The following is an 18238-nucleotide window of genomic DNA, read 5'->3' as shown; positions in this document are numbered from 1 at the left end:
CTCCACCTTCTCCTCCTCTACTTCCTCCTCCGCGCAGTGCTCCTCGCGCTACTAAACGGCTGCACCTCCTTCTCCTCTGACGCGCAGCACCAGACAAACAGGTCAGGACGTGTTTGTCCCCTGACGTTGTTTTGTGATAAATCAACCACAACATTAGCTGAAAACATGACGTAACAACTGGTCCGACGTTTCCTAAAAAAATAAACAAACAAAAACTCACGAAATCCGTGATTTCAAAGTCTTGTCCAGCTGTTTACTGACGTTAGTTATGTTTAGAGAATAGAGAGAGGGAGAGAGAGGAGAGAGAGAAGAGAGAGAGAGAGAGAGAGAGAGAGAGAGAGAAGAGAGAGAGAGAGAGAGAGAGAGAGAGAGAGAGAGAGAGAGAGAGAGAGAGAGAGAGAGAGAGAGAGAGAGAGAAGAGAGAGAGAGAGAGAGAGAGAGAGAGAGAGAGAGAGAGAGAGGAGAGAGAGAGAGAGAAGAGAGAGAAGAGAGAGAGAGAGAGGGAGAGAGAGAGAGAGAGAGAGAGAGAGAGAGAGAGAGAAGAGAGAGAGATAATTATTATTCCGTTCTATTTAACAGGGGCTAGTCTAGGATTTGCGTTGTCAGACTGAAAAAAAAATCATACGGCCTCTCTTATTCAGAGGGCCGGGCCAAATGTGGAGGCGGGCCGTATCCGGCCCGCGGGCCTTAGTTTGAGGACCACTGCTCTTGGCTGTTGATGTCTATCAATATCGTTCATTTTGAAAATGAGGTCAGAGGGCAATACGGATCCGTATCAGACCAGCGAGGAGGGCAATACGTGGCTGGGATGACGCCCATTAGCCAATCAGAACGCTTGTACTGTTGTTGCTATATAATATTAATCTTTATTCATAAAGAAAATGTAAGCTAGCGGTCTGATGCTGCCCAGAGGAAACGCAGGTCGAGGACAGCATCATCAGTGTATTGCTGCTTATGCTTCAACTCTTTCAGAATTTTTTTTTGGCATTGGGTGCCCTTTTTTTTGGTTTGAGCACCTGCCCCCCAAAATGTCTGTGCACGTGCCTGCTAGGAGGTATATTCAAGGACTCTGGAATATTGGAGAGTATCCTAGTTGTTTCAATTGTAAAATAAAATACACATAAATAAAATGTTCTCATATTGAGTTTAGTTTTATATTATAATTATTAATAATATCTAATATAATCATCTTATATTGCATACAGTTCATGTATCAATTAATTTAGGTATTTCATAATGGTTTAGCGATTTGTTTTGAGCTGAGCATTGAAACTCCAACAGGCGTTATGTTGGACGCCTTTGCGCGAGCGGGGCCTGGCGCGGTTAAAGCAATGTCGCGAGGTTATGACGTCCTCTTTTACTGCTACCCAAGAGGAGGACAGGGTAAGTTTTTTCGACTACCGGCACAATCCAAGAGATTAGTCAAACATCTCAACATATAAATGCCTCCCAGTGACCTGTTCGTGATGTTTAATAACGTTCCTTTCATTTCCGTTCTTTATTGCAGAACTTTAAGCCCACCATCCATCAATAATCAACAATGGCCGAGGATGGGTGAGCGTGACGCTCTACATTAACGCATAAAGAGGGATTTCTAAATAACCTAGCGGGATTAATAACGAACAAAACGGCGCTGACTTCTGTTTTAATTGTAAAGTATTCCGGGAAATGTTTAAGGTTCCGACAACGATTGGTGTAGTTATTTTGAGTTTCGGTGTGGCCTCTTTATCTGCTGAAGCTAACCGGCTAGCTACGCGAAGTTGCATGTTGTGAAGGGAGACACTGTATAGCTCCGCGTGTCACGTTATTAAAGTTAGTTGCGTTAAGCACACAGTGTAGGGGTGGTTAATATTTGGGGAAGTTGACATTCGTGTGCTTGCGATGCTATGTCAAGTAATTTCACTACGTGGGGGAAGAAGTGGTTGTAGTAACGCTGACTTGGACCCAAACTGTTCCCCACACCTGGATTTAAATAACTGAAAGAGCTCGACAAACTTCAAACGTAATAGCATACGTCATATTTAATGAACACATCTTCTTTTGCTTAAATAAATGCACTTTGCTACGTTTCCTTTAGTGGGATTTTCTCCGCGTCTGACAAGGATTGTATAAAGAATACTGAGAATCAAAATGTAAACATTGAAGGGTCAGCTGTACTGAAGCGTACGACTTTTTGTTTAGGTGAGCTCTCTGGCACTTGAATGATGACTTTATTTTCTTTTGTCGGATACCCCTTCACTCTACAATGAGTGAGATCCACTTTCTGACACTGCTGGAAGCTCTGCTAGATTCCACTAGTTTGTCGTGCCCATATTGGTAATTGTGTTAACTTTCGCCCTTCCGTGTCCACCTGTTTTCGATAGCGTCGCTGCTGGAGGTGTGATGGATGTCAACACGGCTCTCCCTGAAGTGCTCAAGACCGCACTGATCCACGATGGCCTCGCCCGTGGTATCCGTGAGGCTGCCAAGGCCCTGGACAAGTAAGTTATTTTACGTCTATTTGGTTTTGTCCTTATGGCTCTATCGCCTGTGATGGCATGGCTCCCTCTACTTAATGCATGTGTGGAAGTCTGCTATTGTTAGTTGACTTCTGTCAAATTTTGAGATTTTCAAATGATGTACAAGTTCTGACTGAAACTATTCTGTGTTTTCCAGGCGTCAAGCCCATCTCTGCGCCCTTGCAGGCAACTGTGATGAGCCCACATATGTCAAGCTGGTGGAAGCCCTCTGTGCTGAGCATCAGATCAACCTAATCAAGGTACTTGCGTCCCCTCCCCAATTTCACAGGTTAAAATGGAGATCATTCATAAAATAGTTATTATAAAACGAGACTTGTAGAGCTATTGTGTCTGATGTACAGAAAGTGGAGTTTGCAGGGTTTTTTTTTTCTCCCTGCACAAGTACTTGTAAAACTCTGAAAGCAATTGTGACTACACTTCAGTGCACATTAGTTACCCTGTTTATCAGGCATGTGACATAATTGATGTCTTAACTTCTATTTAGGTTGATGACAACAAGAAGCTCGGCGAGTGGGTCGGTCTGTGCAAGATTGACCGTGAGGGCAAACCCCGCAAGATTGTGGGCTGCAGCTGTGTCGTTGTCAAGGTAATGCTTTGTTTTTAAGGGACATTATTTGGCCTGTATTCAACCAGAAACCCAATGAAATGTATATTGATGTTGAGTAGATTAGTTAAGACGTATGAGAGCTGACAGTCTGTGCCATGTAGCTGTTGAGAAATGCTTGGCTAAGTGGCTGCCAGGGTACAAGCCCTGTCATCTACCTGTGATGTCTGGGATCCCAAATAGTGACATGTCATCACTAATTCATCTTTTAAATGGCTGTGTTTTGTGTCTAAATCAAAATGCAGTAATTTTTAATGCAATAACTTGGTGTCATGTGTTCAACTTTAGTCATTCCTATCAAATCTTAAAAAGTCTGTGTTTGTCATCCGTCCAGATATTGGAGCATTAATACAAACTGATAATATCCATGTAGCTTTACATTTTTTTAAAGAACATTTTATTCGGTTTGCCAACATCTTAAAATTACACTTGTCCCTCTAGTAGAAACACGTTTTGTAATTTAAGCACAAACAAATCTTTGGCCTTTTGCCTTTTTTTTTTGACCTACAGTGATTCAGCCTCACGAGCCAGTAATACCACCAGAGCTGTAATTTCATTAGTCGAGTCTCTCATGCGCATCTCAAAATGATGTCTCTTTCTCTCAACAGGACTATGGCAAGGAGTCTCAAGCAAAGGATGTGATTGAAGAATACTTCAAAGCAAAGAAATAAAATTTCAATAAAAAGTGGAAATAGTTGGTGTCGTCTGAAGTAGTCCCTTTTTTCCTTTTGGATATTTTATTGACCACCGGTCGATTTTTTTTTTTTTAACCGTAACTATTTCAGCTCACTTGCTGAATTTAAAATGTGTATATGCAATGTTCATGGAGTTCAACATCAGTAAGAACAAGTGCCACTGAGATGAATTTACACCATGACTATGAACGTCGCTGGCTTTTTACAATTTATAAAATGTGGTGGTGCTTTACAGGACACCAGGATTTTTTTAAATGCAGCACTGGAAAAAAGTACCCGTTCAAAACTAATGTGTTTCTCTAGTTTTACATCTACGTGTTTGTGTAACCTGAACATTGTTTTATTCTATAAACAACATTTCTCCCAAATTTAAAAAAGAAATTTAGAGCATTTATTTGCAGAAAATAACTGCTAAAAATTTCAGAAGCAGTGTTTTCTGATCTCTAATAATGCAAAGATTTTTTTTTTTTAAAAGCAATATTGATATAACTTGGGAAGACTTCAGAAGTCAATATTTGGAATAACAATCACGTATTTCTTTCAAAGTTCTCCACCAGTCTCACGTTGCTGTTTCATACCACTACTGGTGCAACAATTCAAGAATGGTCCCGGTATGTGCGAGACACTGCGGCTTGTAGACCTCTCCAGCTGAATATCGGACTTGACAGACAAGATGACCGTGCTCCAGTCCTCTGGTCCGAACCTCAGCCTGGCTGTTTGCTTCTCGCTGATGGCCTTTTTTCTAGCTCTGCACTATTTTGGCCCTGCCCCTAGCAGCCCGTTTCTGACCGTCCTCGCTGTGCCCTTCACCCCAGCTGCTGTTTGCCATTTTTTTGGAGGTCATGCTACGATTGTATGACATTCAAATGAGTTTTGTTGTCATCCCGGGGAGGAATTGTCTAACTTGTCCCTAAAATCAGCTGCTTGACTTTTTATGAAGCAGTCTTTGGCATTTCTGGGATGGGAGCAACCTGATGCTTACTGTATCCCTCTGCCTTGAAAACCAGAATTTAATTTTTTTTTTCCTCACTCAACTTTCTTTTTAATTCTTGGCATTGTCAAGTCTTCAAATGACCTAGTAGTAGATGTAAAGCATCTTTGATTCTATAGAAAAGCGCTATATACAAATTCAAAGTATGATTACTTCTTCTGCCCTCAAGCTGTTCCTGTTGCAAGAGGATAGTGATTATCATGGCAGTGTTTTTATCCTTTTCTTCAGGTGATCAACTAATCTACCTCGTGAAGTAGAAACGTGTGCCTCTCAGACTTCAACACACTGGAATGGAGTGGCTGCCATACAGAAATGCTGACTTAAGAAACATTTAGTGTGGTCTCTTTATGCCACACAATCTTTTTTTTTTTATAATCTGTTTTCTAATTTCATTAGGAAAGAAGATGCATAAGTCATTTGGATAAGTTCTCCTTTATATCTACATACATAGACATTTCTGAATAAAGAAAAGACATTCAAACACATTAAGGCACAACACATGACGCACATCCTCAATTCCCCCCGCCCAAAAAAATTACAAAAATTTAGAGAGAAAAAAAACAGACCCCACAAATGTAATTTCCTTTCCTTGACAAAAAAGACACCACTGCCCCCTTAAGTTTATTGTAAATAATTTACACAAGTTTCTGATGCAGACTGCATTGTGTTGTGATTATTATATCACCAGGAAGAAAACATACAAAAAAAGAAAGCAGCTGTTATTCTCACACTCATAATGGCTGTACAGAAAAGCCCTTGTTTGAAGATGGTTCATCCCAGGTCACCCACATCAGGCCTGATACTAGTCTGTGTGCACCATAAAAAACAAACATCAAGGAGTTGCCCAGGAAATATCCTCCCAGGCCAAGGGAAGCCGTAACAGGCTTTCAGTCAACTATCGCTGGAAGGACCGTGGATATCGGGGTGGGGGGGGTTTCACAGCGGTCTGTTCCCAGCATTGCAACCTCAGGGCTGAGCTTTGTACTTGAGTCATCGCTCAATCCCACTTTTATTTTCTCTACCACCGTTCACATCGTCTTTGCTTCTTAAGACCGTTCAGAGTTTTGTCAGACAAAAAAAGAAGAAAAAAAAAATCACAAAAACTGTTGCAGTGTATCGTTTGTTCTTAAATAGTTGTACAAAAGAAAGGGGCTGACCACGTCTGCGGTAACATTTTATGAGTCCATATTGCTATTTTAGTTACAGGTACTCAAACTCCAGTGCTTGGTGTAGAGCCAGCAGGTCAGAGTGACTGGATATCCTCCAGAAGGGCATGTTGTGCTGTGGAGTGAACACAAACCATTAGAACCAACGGGCGTCGTGTTTCGTAGCTGCACACCGCCACCGTAAGTCATGCAAGCTACACGACAGTAGCTTGTAGCTGCTTGCTTTGCAAAAGCACTGCAAACAAAACCCATGCAATCCCGAGGCTTAAAGGAGATCAGCATCTTGGGGAATAGACTCATCTGCTTTTGTCCCGAGAGTTCATTTAGATGAGATGACCTATACCGCTCATATCTGTGACTCAATTGGGCTGTAGCCGTTAGCTTAGCATCGAAACTGGGAATGAGAAAACAACGAGCTGTGCTCGATACAGAATTATTAGAAAAATGACACACATCTCTATGTAAAACTGCTGCACATAGCTCCAAAATTATGTTAATGTGTTAGCTATAGAGAAGCAGGAAATGTGATTATGTTAGCTTTGGACACGCTGGTTGGTTTCCCGCTCGTTTTTTAGCCTTTATGCTATGCTAGGCTAACTGGTTGCAGCATTAGCTTCAAGGGAGAGTTGGTCTTCTCATCTAACTCAAGAAAGCAAATCTGCATATTTCCCATAATGTCAAACTGTTCCTTTAACAATCCCAGCGTAATGAATGAAACCCAAAGCTGGAGAAGAGATGGGGTTTATATTCACACTTGAGGCAATATGTCCGAGTATATCACTTCTTACTTTGTCTTTTTGTTGTGATATAACTACTTTTCTCTCACAAATATTACAGTAGCAATGAAACAGACTCCACACACCACTGGATGAAGAAGAAAAAATAGCATGACTGCTAAATGTACATTTTTGCAGTCATTCTTTTTCATGTCAAATGTGACCCATATCAAGTTCAGTCAAGAAATGTATGATACAATTTAGCTGCAGAAGGCTCATCAATTTGGTTTATTTGACTTTAAAAAGTAAGTGCAAAATGTACCGCATTAGCCAAGTCGCAATCTCAGATCTTCACCCTGACAGTTGCAATCATAAGTCTCCCAACACTCCATAAAAATAAAAAAAACAGCAGCAAGTAGAACAGAAAAAAAGTAAACGACCATCACAAATCCTCTACAGCAAAGAAAGGCAGGCTTCGTCCAATCAGAGCTCACACTGTGTGGAGAAGGCGGGGTCACGGTGAGGTTGCGTGTCCATTACCTTTTTGGCCGCCTGCTCTTCTTCCACACCGTCCCCAATTACAACATACACTACTTTCCTGCCAAACCTTTGCATTATGCGCTCAAAGCAACTCTCTTTTCCTGCAAAAAAAACAAATAAACAAGGGGGGAGGAAGGAGGGTCACAAGGTCAGAGGGGTCAAAGTTCAGAAGTCGTTTGTTTACCTGGCTTGCCGCATGCTCTTCATCCTTCGCATCGCCAACCACAACATATGTAATGTTAGTGCCAAAGCGGGAGACTATACGCTCAAAACAGCTCTCTTTGCCTGGAGACAAACACATGGCTTTCACAGGTTTTTTCTTTATTGTTTGGATGGAAATAAAACACATGAAAATGCAAAGCTGTGTGCATCAAGGGTGAAGTGAAGGAGAGGAGGCTGTCACACTCACACACACACACACACACACACACACACAAACGCGGCTTTATTTTTTCTGAATGTCTGCAGTACGGTGGCGTAACTAACTGAATAATAGGCGTGTGATTACAGATAAAAACCCGTCACGATCACGTACAGTGATCAAGTCCAATTACTCTGGCTGATTAGACTTCTAATAAGGTTGAAAGTGGGTGGAGCTATGCTAGAATCACATGGGGGTTCGCCAAACTTCATGAACCAATGGGAATGGTGAATGCTTAATGTTCCCCACCCTCATACCTGCGGAGAGATGTCAATCAAGCACAGCCTTTAGAAAAGGTCTAATCAGGCTAATTAAGTGGAAACACCTGTTCCCTGTTGAACAGCAGCTGTCAATGATAGTTAAGCAATTTAGAAGAAGAAAAAAAACTGGTCATCTTGATTTAGAAAAATATTATATTGTAAGCTCAAATAATTTAAATCAGAAGAGGTACATAGTCCGAGGCTGGAGCGAAGAGGCCGCCTGCAGAAGTTTGCATACCTCAAAGGTATTATTAACGCAAACGCAATGTCACTTTGGGATTGAAATTCATAATTTAATGATGCCATAAAAATATAAATTTCACTGGATGTGAAAAAGAAAACGAAAAAAAGTCACATGGTCACATATAGTGAGCAATCTTAAATAACAAAGGCCTAATGTCACAAGTTATGCCTGTCACGGTTTTATTTATGTAATTACGGTAAAGTCGTAAAAAATGGCACAGAGAAATATACAGTTACTGTAATTATTTTAATATAGGGAGCACGGATTAAAAGAATATGTATTGTAATGCTAGTTATTATAATATTCATACATAGTCATTTAATTTAATTTATAAATCTACTAGTACTATAGTATACCACGACTACTTGATAGCCTCTTGCTCAAGGTCAAAGTGTGTGTGTGTGTGTGTTTGGCTAAAGTGTAACCAGCGGGATCTATTGATTTAATGAACTGGGTTCAATTACACACACGCACACACACACACACACACACACACGGTGTAAAATTAAACATACTGTAACTCAAACATTCCCAACCAGCCATTCAGTGAACCTGAGCCCAACTTGAGCAATAGCTTAAATATCAACACAAGAAACAGGATATCAGTGACATATGGAGTAGATGAAGAAACATACAAAAATAATTAACAAACCAACAAAATCCATGTGACCTTTGCACCGTCAAAATACCACAAGTCAAATATACAGTCGGGTATTATCAAATCACGGTCATCCATCGTTCCCACCAACATGAGATTATTGTTGAGAATTTATGGAACATGCGTGTCTTACCTATTTTCGTTGCACTGTAAATGTTCTCGACGGGGAAAACGGATCCCAGACTATATAAGAGAACTTTAGCCAGCGCTGGTATGAGCTGCGTTGTGGTCACCAACACGTTGACACAGTTACTCCTGCGGGCGGGACAGAGAGCAGACGTTCCTATGTGATCGTGGCTGAGCGGATCGATGGATGGATTTATGGATCATATTGATCTTAATAATGAACGTAGGCAATGACGAGGGGAAGAAAGAACACGTGTAACGAAGTGACACCTGGAGCTGATGATGGACAGAGACTTGAGTGCGTGGGTGAGCCAGGAGTCGGTCAGAGCCTCAATTTCTGCCCTCAGCTGCAGCCAGGCGTCTCTTTTCGCTGGACCCAGAAGACCTAAAACACAGCATGACTTTATTAAACCCATAAAGCATCACACGTACTTAATTATATATCAGGAGGATAAATATATATATTTTTTTCTTGGCCTAAAATTCTTTAGATAAAAATAATTAGCCCATTTAGAATTAACAAAAATTACAGGCCAGCAGCAGCTTTGTTAATATCAGATTTCATAAACACATAGAAATTGAAAAGAAATATAAATCTTTATATACAGTATTTTGCTGTTTTCATAAATTCAGATATACAGCATACTGTAATATGTTTTGAAATGTATTTTTCCCCCAGAGTGTGGCTTATTTTTCTTCATTTAAAAAAAATTGTCATTAATGCTGGTTAAGATTTTCTAAAACTCAGTTTTCATACAAGTATCATACATTTGAGATTATTATGCTATTACACACCGTAGCCGCTGTACACAATATATGAAAAAAACATCATGAAACAAGACAATTATTTTGATACCTGAATCATTGGGAGACAATGTACCTGTTCAAATAAACCAAACCTCCCCCTCTCTATCGCGCTCTCGTCTATCCCCGGTGTCGGATTGGCTTACCCCCCACATTGTTTTTGTACGTGCTATACATCTCTTTGACTCGTCGGTAGCGGAAGGCCAGTTTCCTCATCCAGTCCACCCCGCCGCGGACACCCGTAGCCAGGCACAGGTTGGCGCTGGTTGCAGCTGCATGGAAGCCATCAGTTGCAAAACTGTAAGTACTGTCAATAATAATGATATGTTTTATTTGAAAAATCTCCTCTGGTAGAACATAAAGATCAAATGGTTATTTCATTATTCAGTACTATAAAGGCAATGTATGACTTCCTTTTTAAAATGCAAAGATATAGTAAGAAATGTGGATATTTTAAAAGTTACTGTTTTACATATTGATGTATTACCATTAAGAAAAGAGACAAGCACAGAAACAAATATTGGGATTCGTAAAAATAGTATAAATAAATGTATTAATTATAAAATTAATTTAATTAAATCAACAATTTCAACATCAAACTCTTTATTTAAACAATGTGAATTGTTGTATCCTCACCTTAAGTCCTGGCCATTGTCGTCTGATGACACATCATCAATATGTACCTGATCACACTCCTGTGCGCACACACAGACATAAACACCACACAAATAAGAGAAGATAAGGCCATTGACTTATTATAAAGAAATAAAGCATAATAAAACACATACACATCACCATCTATGGTAACTGTAAACTATATCGAGACAAAGGAAGTTACACAAATGCTCTGGATATAATAGGTTTCCAGTTATTAAATGTATTCATCCATTTGTCATACAAACAATTATAACAAAACAGCATGAACTAAATTGTAATATAAACATTGGTTAGTGGTACGTTACACCGCTTCACACCACTAGAGGGCAGTATTTGAGTGCTTTATGTGTGCTCTGTGCAAAATTTGAATATTGTGCAAGAAATCTTTCACCGTGACCTTTAAAGTTGTGACATGTGTATTTCTGTCTCACCTCCAGGTCATTAAAGAATAAGTGTGTGTCAGCCAAGTTGAAGATCATCTCTTCCATCCTCAGACCGAGCGTTACCGCCATCGGAGGATCCTAATGGAAGAGGAAGATCGCATCATCATTACCATCATGACATCACCATTGGGGCAAACTATCCGAGAGACGTCACCTCCTCTTGTCCCAATAAATGTTACTGTTTGGACCCCCGCTCCCCCCCCACCCAACTTCACACCCTCGGCCCCACACCCTCACTTTTAGAGTTGGTACGCTCCTCTCATCATGCTGACAGACAGGTTGCACTTGTTCTGTCCCATCAACATTCCTCATGGTCGGTGCTGGTGGGGTGTTTGCGTGTGTGTGTGTGTGTGTGTACGTGTGTACGTGTGTGTGGGGGGCGGGGGTGCTACTCTATTGCAGTAGGCACCCTCAAAGGGAGACGCTCGGAGTGTATGTGGTATGTGAATGGTTTCTGTGTGTATGTGTGAGCCGGGGGCTCAGCTGCAAAAACCATCATCTGTGATAGGTCAGCAAGGGACGACAGCTTTCCGCACGATTCGCTGACGCCGTCAGACGACCAGAATAGAAAGAAACTAACATGAAGGAGAGTGAAAGCGAGCGAGGCCCACGGGCACAGAAAGTGTGCGCCGCTCTCCAGAACTTGAGAGAGCTGCTAATCGTAAAAAAGCATCAATTTTGACTGTTTCTTCCCTGCTTTCACCTGTCAATCACAGAGACAAGAGGCACTTATGTCTCTCAGGTAATGATTATGTTGGCGTCCAGCCAAAGAGAGCTCCTGACATCAGTGTGTGTCGAAACACTCACGGCTGAAACGTGTTTATTCCCTTTGAGCACTTGAATTTGGCTGTTGCTTTGGGCTCCAGAAAGGCTGAGGTTGCTTTTTAAAAAATGTATATTTTGCCAGACAAGTTCAATCAATCACAGAAAATTGCAGATATTACTTTGTCCTGGCAAAAGTTGCCTGAAACAATTCCACTCTCAACCTCCGCTGTTATCATTCGAGCGCTGGAAACTCAACACCTCACGATCATTATAATAGCTCTGTGTGTATGTACATGTATTAAAGAGTGGAACATCATTTAGAGCAGATATACCCACAGAGCCCGTATGAGAAGGGTACTTCGGTCTTGTGGTTGCTATGTCAACAGTGTAAACACTATTTTGGGCGAGGTGTGAACAGACACAGCTGCCACGACATTTCTTGAGAGCAGCAGCAGCAAATGAGGTGAACAAATGCTCTTAAAATTATTTTTAATACAAAACATGGCACATTATCAGAGGTAACATGGAACTTTATTTGAGCCGTTGACATTTCATTCATTATTTCCTCATTTCTACTTCAGCCAAGCGTTTGCGAGATTATTTGAATCCTAAACCTTAAAGGAAGTCTTCACCCTGAAATGTATATGCATGTCGACACACACACACACACACACACCCACACACACACACACACACACACACACACACACACACACACACACACACACACACACACACACACACACACACACACACACACGCACAAACACACACACACACACACACAGATTCTAAACTGAACCTTGAAAGCAAATCTGAACCCTCAAACTTTGAAGAAATGAGGATCAAACAAATTGTCCTTAATTCAAAAACGCCTAACAAAGACAGATCTACAAGTACTCAAGTTATGCCCATTAAATACTAATTGCCAAACATGAAATTCAAAATACTGCACAGCCAATGGGAAGTACATCGTTGCCCGCACAGCCCACTATCCGTAAAACGCCTGGGCTCCATATGGCTCCGAGTCTGGCTCCACATGGTGTGTGTGCTGTGCCGGCTTTTCTTCGACTGCCAAATGAGAATATCGGAATGGACTTTGCAGGCTGCGGAGTAGGAAGCGAAGCCCGTACAGGCAGGCTGGTGGCCTCGGCGGTGCCCACAGGAAACGACATCACCCAGTAAAAAATCTGTAGCCGTGGCCACATAGGATGATCCCAGATCAGAGCCAGGAGCTATTAAATAAAGGAAACTATAAACAGTGTAGCTATTAGGTGAGAGGTCGAGACCACCAAATAAGTTCAAAATAAAGATCGAAATAAACATCTGTCCAAGTAAGACGTTTGCATGTTAAATTATGATTAAACTAATGTAAGCGATAGCAATTATAAAGGACTTTCAATGTATTCCTTATATATAGTACATTGAATTAGTTGTTATGTATGTGTTCATCATCATACATTCACCATAACATTATTGAAGTATAGTGGATATAATGTTAATATTAAATATTCAGTCAAATTAAACTTATTTGAAGCGCATGCTTATTGTAAGTAGCATTTGAATAAAAACTGCATTAAAGTTAAATTTGGAAGTTCCAAACAAGTTAAATGACGTTCCTATTTACTTATATAATCTGAGTGAAATTCATCATTCTAGGCCATTATTTACTTTTCGTAGAAAATGAAATAAATTAATATATATTAAAACAACAAAATAAAATACATGAAAATAGTGGTAAAACTTCTTCTTTTCGTCACTATATATTTCTTTCAGCGACTTCCAGGGCAACAACAGGTCCACTCACTACTGGTACACTGCAGGCCCATTGCTTTGAGCTAAAGGAAATAACTGAAAGTAAAGCAGAGGAGGGCATCAGCATTATCATCATCTCCCGTGTCTCATTTGGACGTTGACCGCCGGACAGTTCAATGTTCAAAGAGCAAATCCAACTGAAACTGTGTGAGAATTTTTCATTTGTCTTTAAGTGCTTTCTTGGGTCAGTCCGTAACAGGATTACATATCATACCTCCAAGCTTCCACAGTGCAGCAGTAGTAACCTTTCCTCTCAGGGTTTGAGAAGTTTAAATCCACCATTTGGCCAATTGTGGTATTTCAAAAAAGTGTGAAGATTTATCCGCCTTCATTGAATCAAAACCAGAACAGTGTTGTCCCAGCTGCAGCCTCTGGCATCCACTTTGGCAGACAGAAAGAAAGCGGATGGATAGATTGACATAGTAATAAACAGACAGCCCGTGAAGGCCGGATCTTACCTTGCCATATTTCTGTGCGTAGGAGCCCGTGAGCAGAGAGTGGAAGACGATTATCGTCTCGTCCAGATCCCACACGAACACCCTCTGGAGGACAAAACAAGAGGGTGGAAGACGGTTATGTCCGTCCTTTTAGCCCATATGTGAGGGTCAGGGGTGGTCCTGCTCTCCATAGGATGACGATGAAGAGGATACCGCACGTCCATTGAGATTTGAATGGCATATATTCAGTCAGCGAGTGCTCGGTCAAGTGGGTGTTTTTCTTTCTTTCTGGCCCCTTACCTCCAGGTCACTATCCGGGGGAGGGGAGGGGTTGTTCTTGCGGCCCCTGCCCCGGGACTTGGACCCCCCACTCCGGCAGGCTCTGTCGTCCAGCTCTTTGATGGGCGTGGATGGGCTCTGCATGGTATCAAAGTCCCCTGAGAGGGTATGCAAACACAGGCAGGGCTAAACGTTTGAAACATTTTGAATTTACAATTGATCAAATGTCCGGCTCTCGGACTGCACGGCCAATCAGAAACTGTATAAGCGTCAGTAATGATGTGATTTTAGCTGATCCCACAGGTGTGGTGGAGTATCCACTTCAGGAAGAGCGATAACTCAGACGTCGTACAGTAATACGCCGTCTTGGCAGGTTTAATAATTCAAGGTAATTGGCACAGCAGGTCAACCGACGGAGCTCAACAGCAGGACCAAGGGTACTCGACTGATTCACGATAACATGCAATGTAACGATTTAACGGAGGAGGGGGATGGATGGAGCTGTGCAATAAATTAAAAGGCAATCTGATACTTTTTTTTGTGCAAAGATACAAAATTGTGCAGGAGCACACAAGTGAGCGCACACACACACACACACATTCCTCCCCGTGCCATATGCTCCCACTGCTGTGCGGTAACCAGAACCAGACTCTAAGCTTCGGCTCTCATATTGTTATGTCTCAATCAGGGAGAGAGGGAGACCAAGAGAGAGAGAGGGGGGGAGGAGGAGAAAGACACAAAGACACAATGAGTATGTGGGCGACAACACAACCCCCGCCCCCCCCCCCCCATCCCATTCCCAAAAAAACAGATACCGACTTGTAACTCTGAGATGAGAACAACAAAAAGAGAAATTGTGAGAAAGGAAAAGTGAAGGGGGAAAGTGCCAGTGACAGGAAGAATGATAATCTCCTCGAATTAGGCTTCCTGAATTACAGCAAAGACAAATAAAAAGAAAAATGTGAAGAAAAAGAAACCAAAATAGAATAGCGAGCCATGTTTCTGTACACATGGGTTTCCTTCTTGTGTCGTCTTCTCTTTCTCTCGCTCTGACCCGTCTCTCTCAGTGCGATATTGAACATGAATCCGCTCTAATCAAAGCTCCTGAGGCGAATGTAAACATGTGCCGATCCTCCAATTAGCGAGCGCGATGCCAAACGGCGATGGCTGCAGTCTGAAGTTACTTCCCGTGCTTCATCACGGGTGAAAGAGAGTTTTGAACTTGGTTACCCAAGCTGCGGTATTTTTTTCTGCTGGAAACAAGATGATGGAGCCAGTATGAAGGAGCGCTGAGGAGCCTGACATTTGTTTGCATATTTATGACCTGCGGTGCAGTTGATAATCTGCTGCCTTTCAAAACACAAACCTGGGTGAAGTTCAGCAGCCTGTTCGGTCATGGCAGGGGCGGGTTCTTGCAGCTGGTAGGCCGCCGTGGTGCCTGTGCCATCCACGCTGTTGGAGGTCATATAAGTCCCGTAAGTGGAGGCGGAATAATACTGGGCATACTGGTTTTGGCCAAACGTCGTATATGAGGGATAATCCTGCAGAGAATGACATGAATTATGAGCACACAAGAAAATTGAGATGTCTCACTTGTCTGGAGAGGTTCAAACTGACTTTTGCAGAGAGATTTTTTTACAAGGAATCCTTCTCATGTCTCTAATCTTTTATTCCCTCGATTCTGTAGTTTATACGTCTAAAGCCTTGTGATGCCGCTTTTTACTGTCCCAGTGGAGACGGGCGCTTTTATGAGTCAGCTCTCTAAACCTGTCACGACGTCCATCTCCACATGTCCTTTATAAAGTGGAGCGCACCACATGAATGTGCACACACACACACACACACACACACAGTCTTTACAGTTGGTGTGTAGTCAGCAAAGTATGTGTGCAAGCATGCCCATTCACACGTCCCAAACTGTATACACACAGACTTGCTGTCTATAAGTCTCTCTCTCTCCCTTTCCGTCTCTCTCTTTCTAGCTCAAACACACACACACACACACACACACACACACGCACACACTATAGTCCCCTTAATCCACCCACACAAGCCAAACCTTGACTTTTCTCCCTCTAAACAGCCACATCCATCATAGTGGAACATTAAAATCCCCCTTTAAGCATTTTACTACCACAATACAATTCATCACACGGACATGGAGAAATATTCAGAACAAAACACTCTTTCACAAAGATTCATTGTCCGCTTCTCTCGTAGGTTTGTCGCGAGTTCACAGTGTAATTTGATTAGATTTTTCTTTTTTTCTCGAAAGGGGAAACATTGTGTGGGAGCGTGACTGTGAAACCACTTCTGGTCTCAAATACTATCGCAACGGCACAGTGCTAACGATTCATCTTTAATTTGAGCCGGCATAATGAGCAAACGGACATTCACTCCGAGCAAACATGTAGCGCGGTTAATCCGCCCTGCAGAGAACTCCCTTGGGAAACCGGCTTTCTTATTGGGCCTGGGAAAATGTTACTTGAGCTAACTTTCAGATGGATGGTAACAGCAGTACAGGTTTAAACTAAAGGACACACACACACACACAGTACAGAGACTCTGAGGTACCTGCTGTGTGGCAGTGTAGTTGGCGGGGTTGGACACTGAGTTGTTGGTGGCGTAGAGGCCTGAGGAAGGGGTGAAACTGGAACCTTGGAACAAAAAGAAAAGGATGGAATGAGACAGCGAGAACTCAGAGAATGAAAAAAAAAAAAAAAATGCACTTAAACTGTGTGCAAAGTCACAGCATCGGAAGGTGAGATCATTTTTTTAGCAAGAATTAAAAAAATACTGAGGATATTTCGTTCGTTTTTAAACAGGAAAATAATGCAAATTAAAGTGGCAGTGACAAGGGAGGCTTTAAGAGCTCAAGTGTCTGAGGGTGTGTGTGTTTCCAACTGACCTGGCATCTGGTAGGGTGAGTATGCAGTCTGTCCGGGCTGAGGTGTGGTGAAGCCGGGGCTGTAGCTCAGGCCCGTCTGCAGAGGAGACTGACTCTGAGCCAGGCCGCTCTCGGTCTTGATGCCCGGCAGCATTGAACCGAGGTCTGAGACAACAAACAACAAGAATACGACTGAGTGTTTGCATAATGCGTTGTGTGGAAAATGTTAATAAAACTGGAAGATTAACAGAATGGATTTTCATGAAACTACAGGTCATCAACAATGTTTAAATAATACAAAGTAATTCTGCCTTTACTTGCATTGAGGTCCATTTATGCCACTCTTTGGTTTGTCGTGCCTGGAAGGGTATTTTACATTTTCTTCCCTGCTACATATGTAACCAATTACAACCCTCTACTATAACTATAACAACAGGTGAAATATTTCCATTTATAAATCAGATAGAAAACACACAACAATGTTCCCACTTTTTCTTTTCACTCTAGACCTGTAGTTCCATTTCAGAAAAATCTTTGTGCGGGACACTTTTTGCCCAGTGGCTTACAAGATAAAAATTCTACCGATATGTGTTTGTTGGTGCAGCCACTGTGTTTGTTCAGGTGTGTTTATTGATACCGTAGGAGGACAGTCCGTACGCCTGCCCTGTCTGGGCGTAAGCGGTGTAGACGGTCGACTGCTGCATGCTGCTGAACTGGGGTTGACCGGCGTACGTGGGCATGGGTGGGGCCGCTGGTGTGGAGAGAATGTGAGGATAGGGCCTGGGAGAAGAGAGGGCCGAAAGGTGAGCTATAGCTCCGAGACAGAATAAGACGGTAAAGATAAAAGTATCGGAGACGGCATGTTGTGTCAGGTTCTTGTGACGGTGTGAGGCTCAGACGCAGAGTGACCGGCTGGACGCAATATGAATAACATAAAAAGCACTCTTTAATGAGGCAAAAACAGTTTACAAAAAACAAGGTCCAAAAGGGGCAGGCAGGGTCAACAGGCAGAACCAGGAACACGGACAGGACGACACGAAAAGGACACGGAACTAGAGACGACAATCTGACAGCAGACAAGGGAAAGACTGACACAATATATAGGGGGGGAAACACAGGTGTACGACATCAGACACTAACGAGACAAGAGTGGCTGAGGGCAGGTGCAGGGAATTAAACAATTAAGACAGAGGAGACAGAGACACGGAACA

General features: G+C 42.2%; 2 protein-coding genes and 1 non-coding gene across 11 annotated transcripts in view; 2 read left to right on the top strand and 1 right to left on the bottom strand.

Annotated features, from left to right (window-relative positions):
• The first annotated feature begins 1343 nt into the window (after positions 1–1343).
• rps12 (ribosomal protein S12) lies at positions 1344–3820 on the top strand. Its single transcript, XM_056428145.1, has 6 exons — positions 1344–1383; positions 1508–1554; positions 2364–2480; positions 2656–2758; positions 3004–3105; positions 3732–3820. The coding sequence occupies exons 2-6, from the start codon at positions 1541–1543 to the stop codon at positions 3792–3794; spliced, it is 399 nt and encodes a 132-aa protein (XP_056284120.1). The 5' UTR covers positions 1344–1383; positions 1508–1540; the 3' UTR covers positions 3795–3820.
• On the top strand, positions 2194–2273 carry LOC130203102 (small nucleolar RNA SNORD101). Its single transcript, XR_008833439.1, has one exon. It is a non-coding gene; the product is annotated as a small nucleolar RNA SNORD101 (small nucleolar RNA).
• A 1402-nt stretch (positions 3821–5222) lies between the features above and the next one.
• Positions 5223–18238, bottom strand: part of eya4 (EYA transcriptional coactivator and phosphatase 4) — a 39627-nt gene continuing 26611 nt past the window's right edge. For 3 of the 9 annotated variants that reach the window (XM_056427807.1, XM_056427810.1, XM_056427812.1), the window contains 13 exons: positions 17665–17807; positions 17049–17192; positions 16715–16797; positions 15507–15681; positions 14162–14298; positions 13883–13966; positions 10833–10922; positions 10381–10439; positions 9891–10051; positions 9211–9325; positions 8948–9069; positions 7232–7332; positions 5223–6090 (listed from right to left, as the gene is read on the bottom strand). In XM_056427807.1, coding sequence (XP_056283782.1) covers positions 6010–6090; positions 7232–7332; positions 8948–9069; positions 9211–9325; positions 9891–10051; positions 10381–10439; positions 10833–10922; positions 13883–13966; positions 14162–14298; positions 15507–15681; positions 16715–16797; positions 17049–17192; positions 17665–17807 — 1495 coding nt within the window. In that variant the 3' untranslated portion in view covers positions 5223–6009. Of the gene's footprint in view, positions 6091–7221; positions 7517–8947; positions 9070–9210; positions 9326–9890; positions 10052–10380; positions 10440–10832; positions 10923–13882; positions 13967–14161; positions 14299–15506; positions 15682–16714; positions 16798–17048; positions 17193–17664; positions 17808–18238 lie in introns of those variants that run through there. The other 6 variants (XM_056427806.1, XM_056427809.1, XM_056427811.1 and 3 more) reach the window with 3 other exon arrangements.

This window comes from Pseudoliparis swirei, chromosome 12 (assembly GCF_029220125.1).
Source record: "Pseudoliparis swirei isolate HS2019 ecotype Mariana Trench chromosome 12, NWPU_hadal_v1, whole genome shotgun sequence".
NCBI lineage: Eukaryota > Metazoa > Chordata > Actinopteri > Perciformes > Liparidae > Pseudoliparis > Pseudoliparis swirei.
Note: the sequence above shows the minus strand (reverse complement) of the source record. Positions and strands in the feature narration are given on the sequence as shown.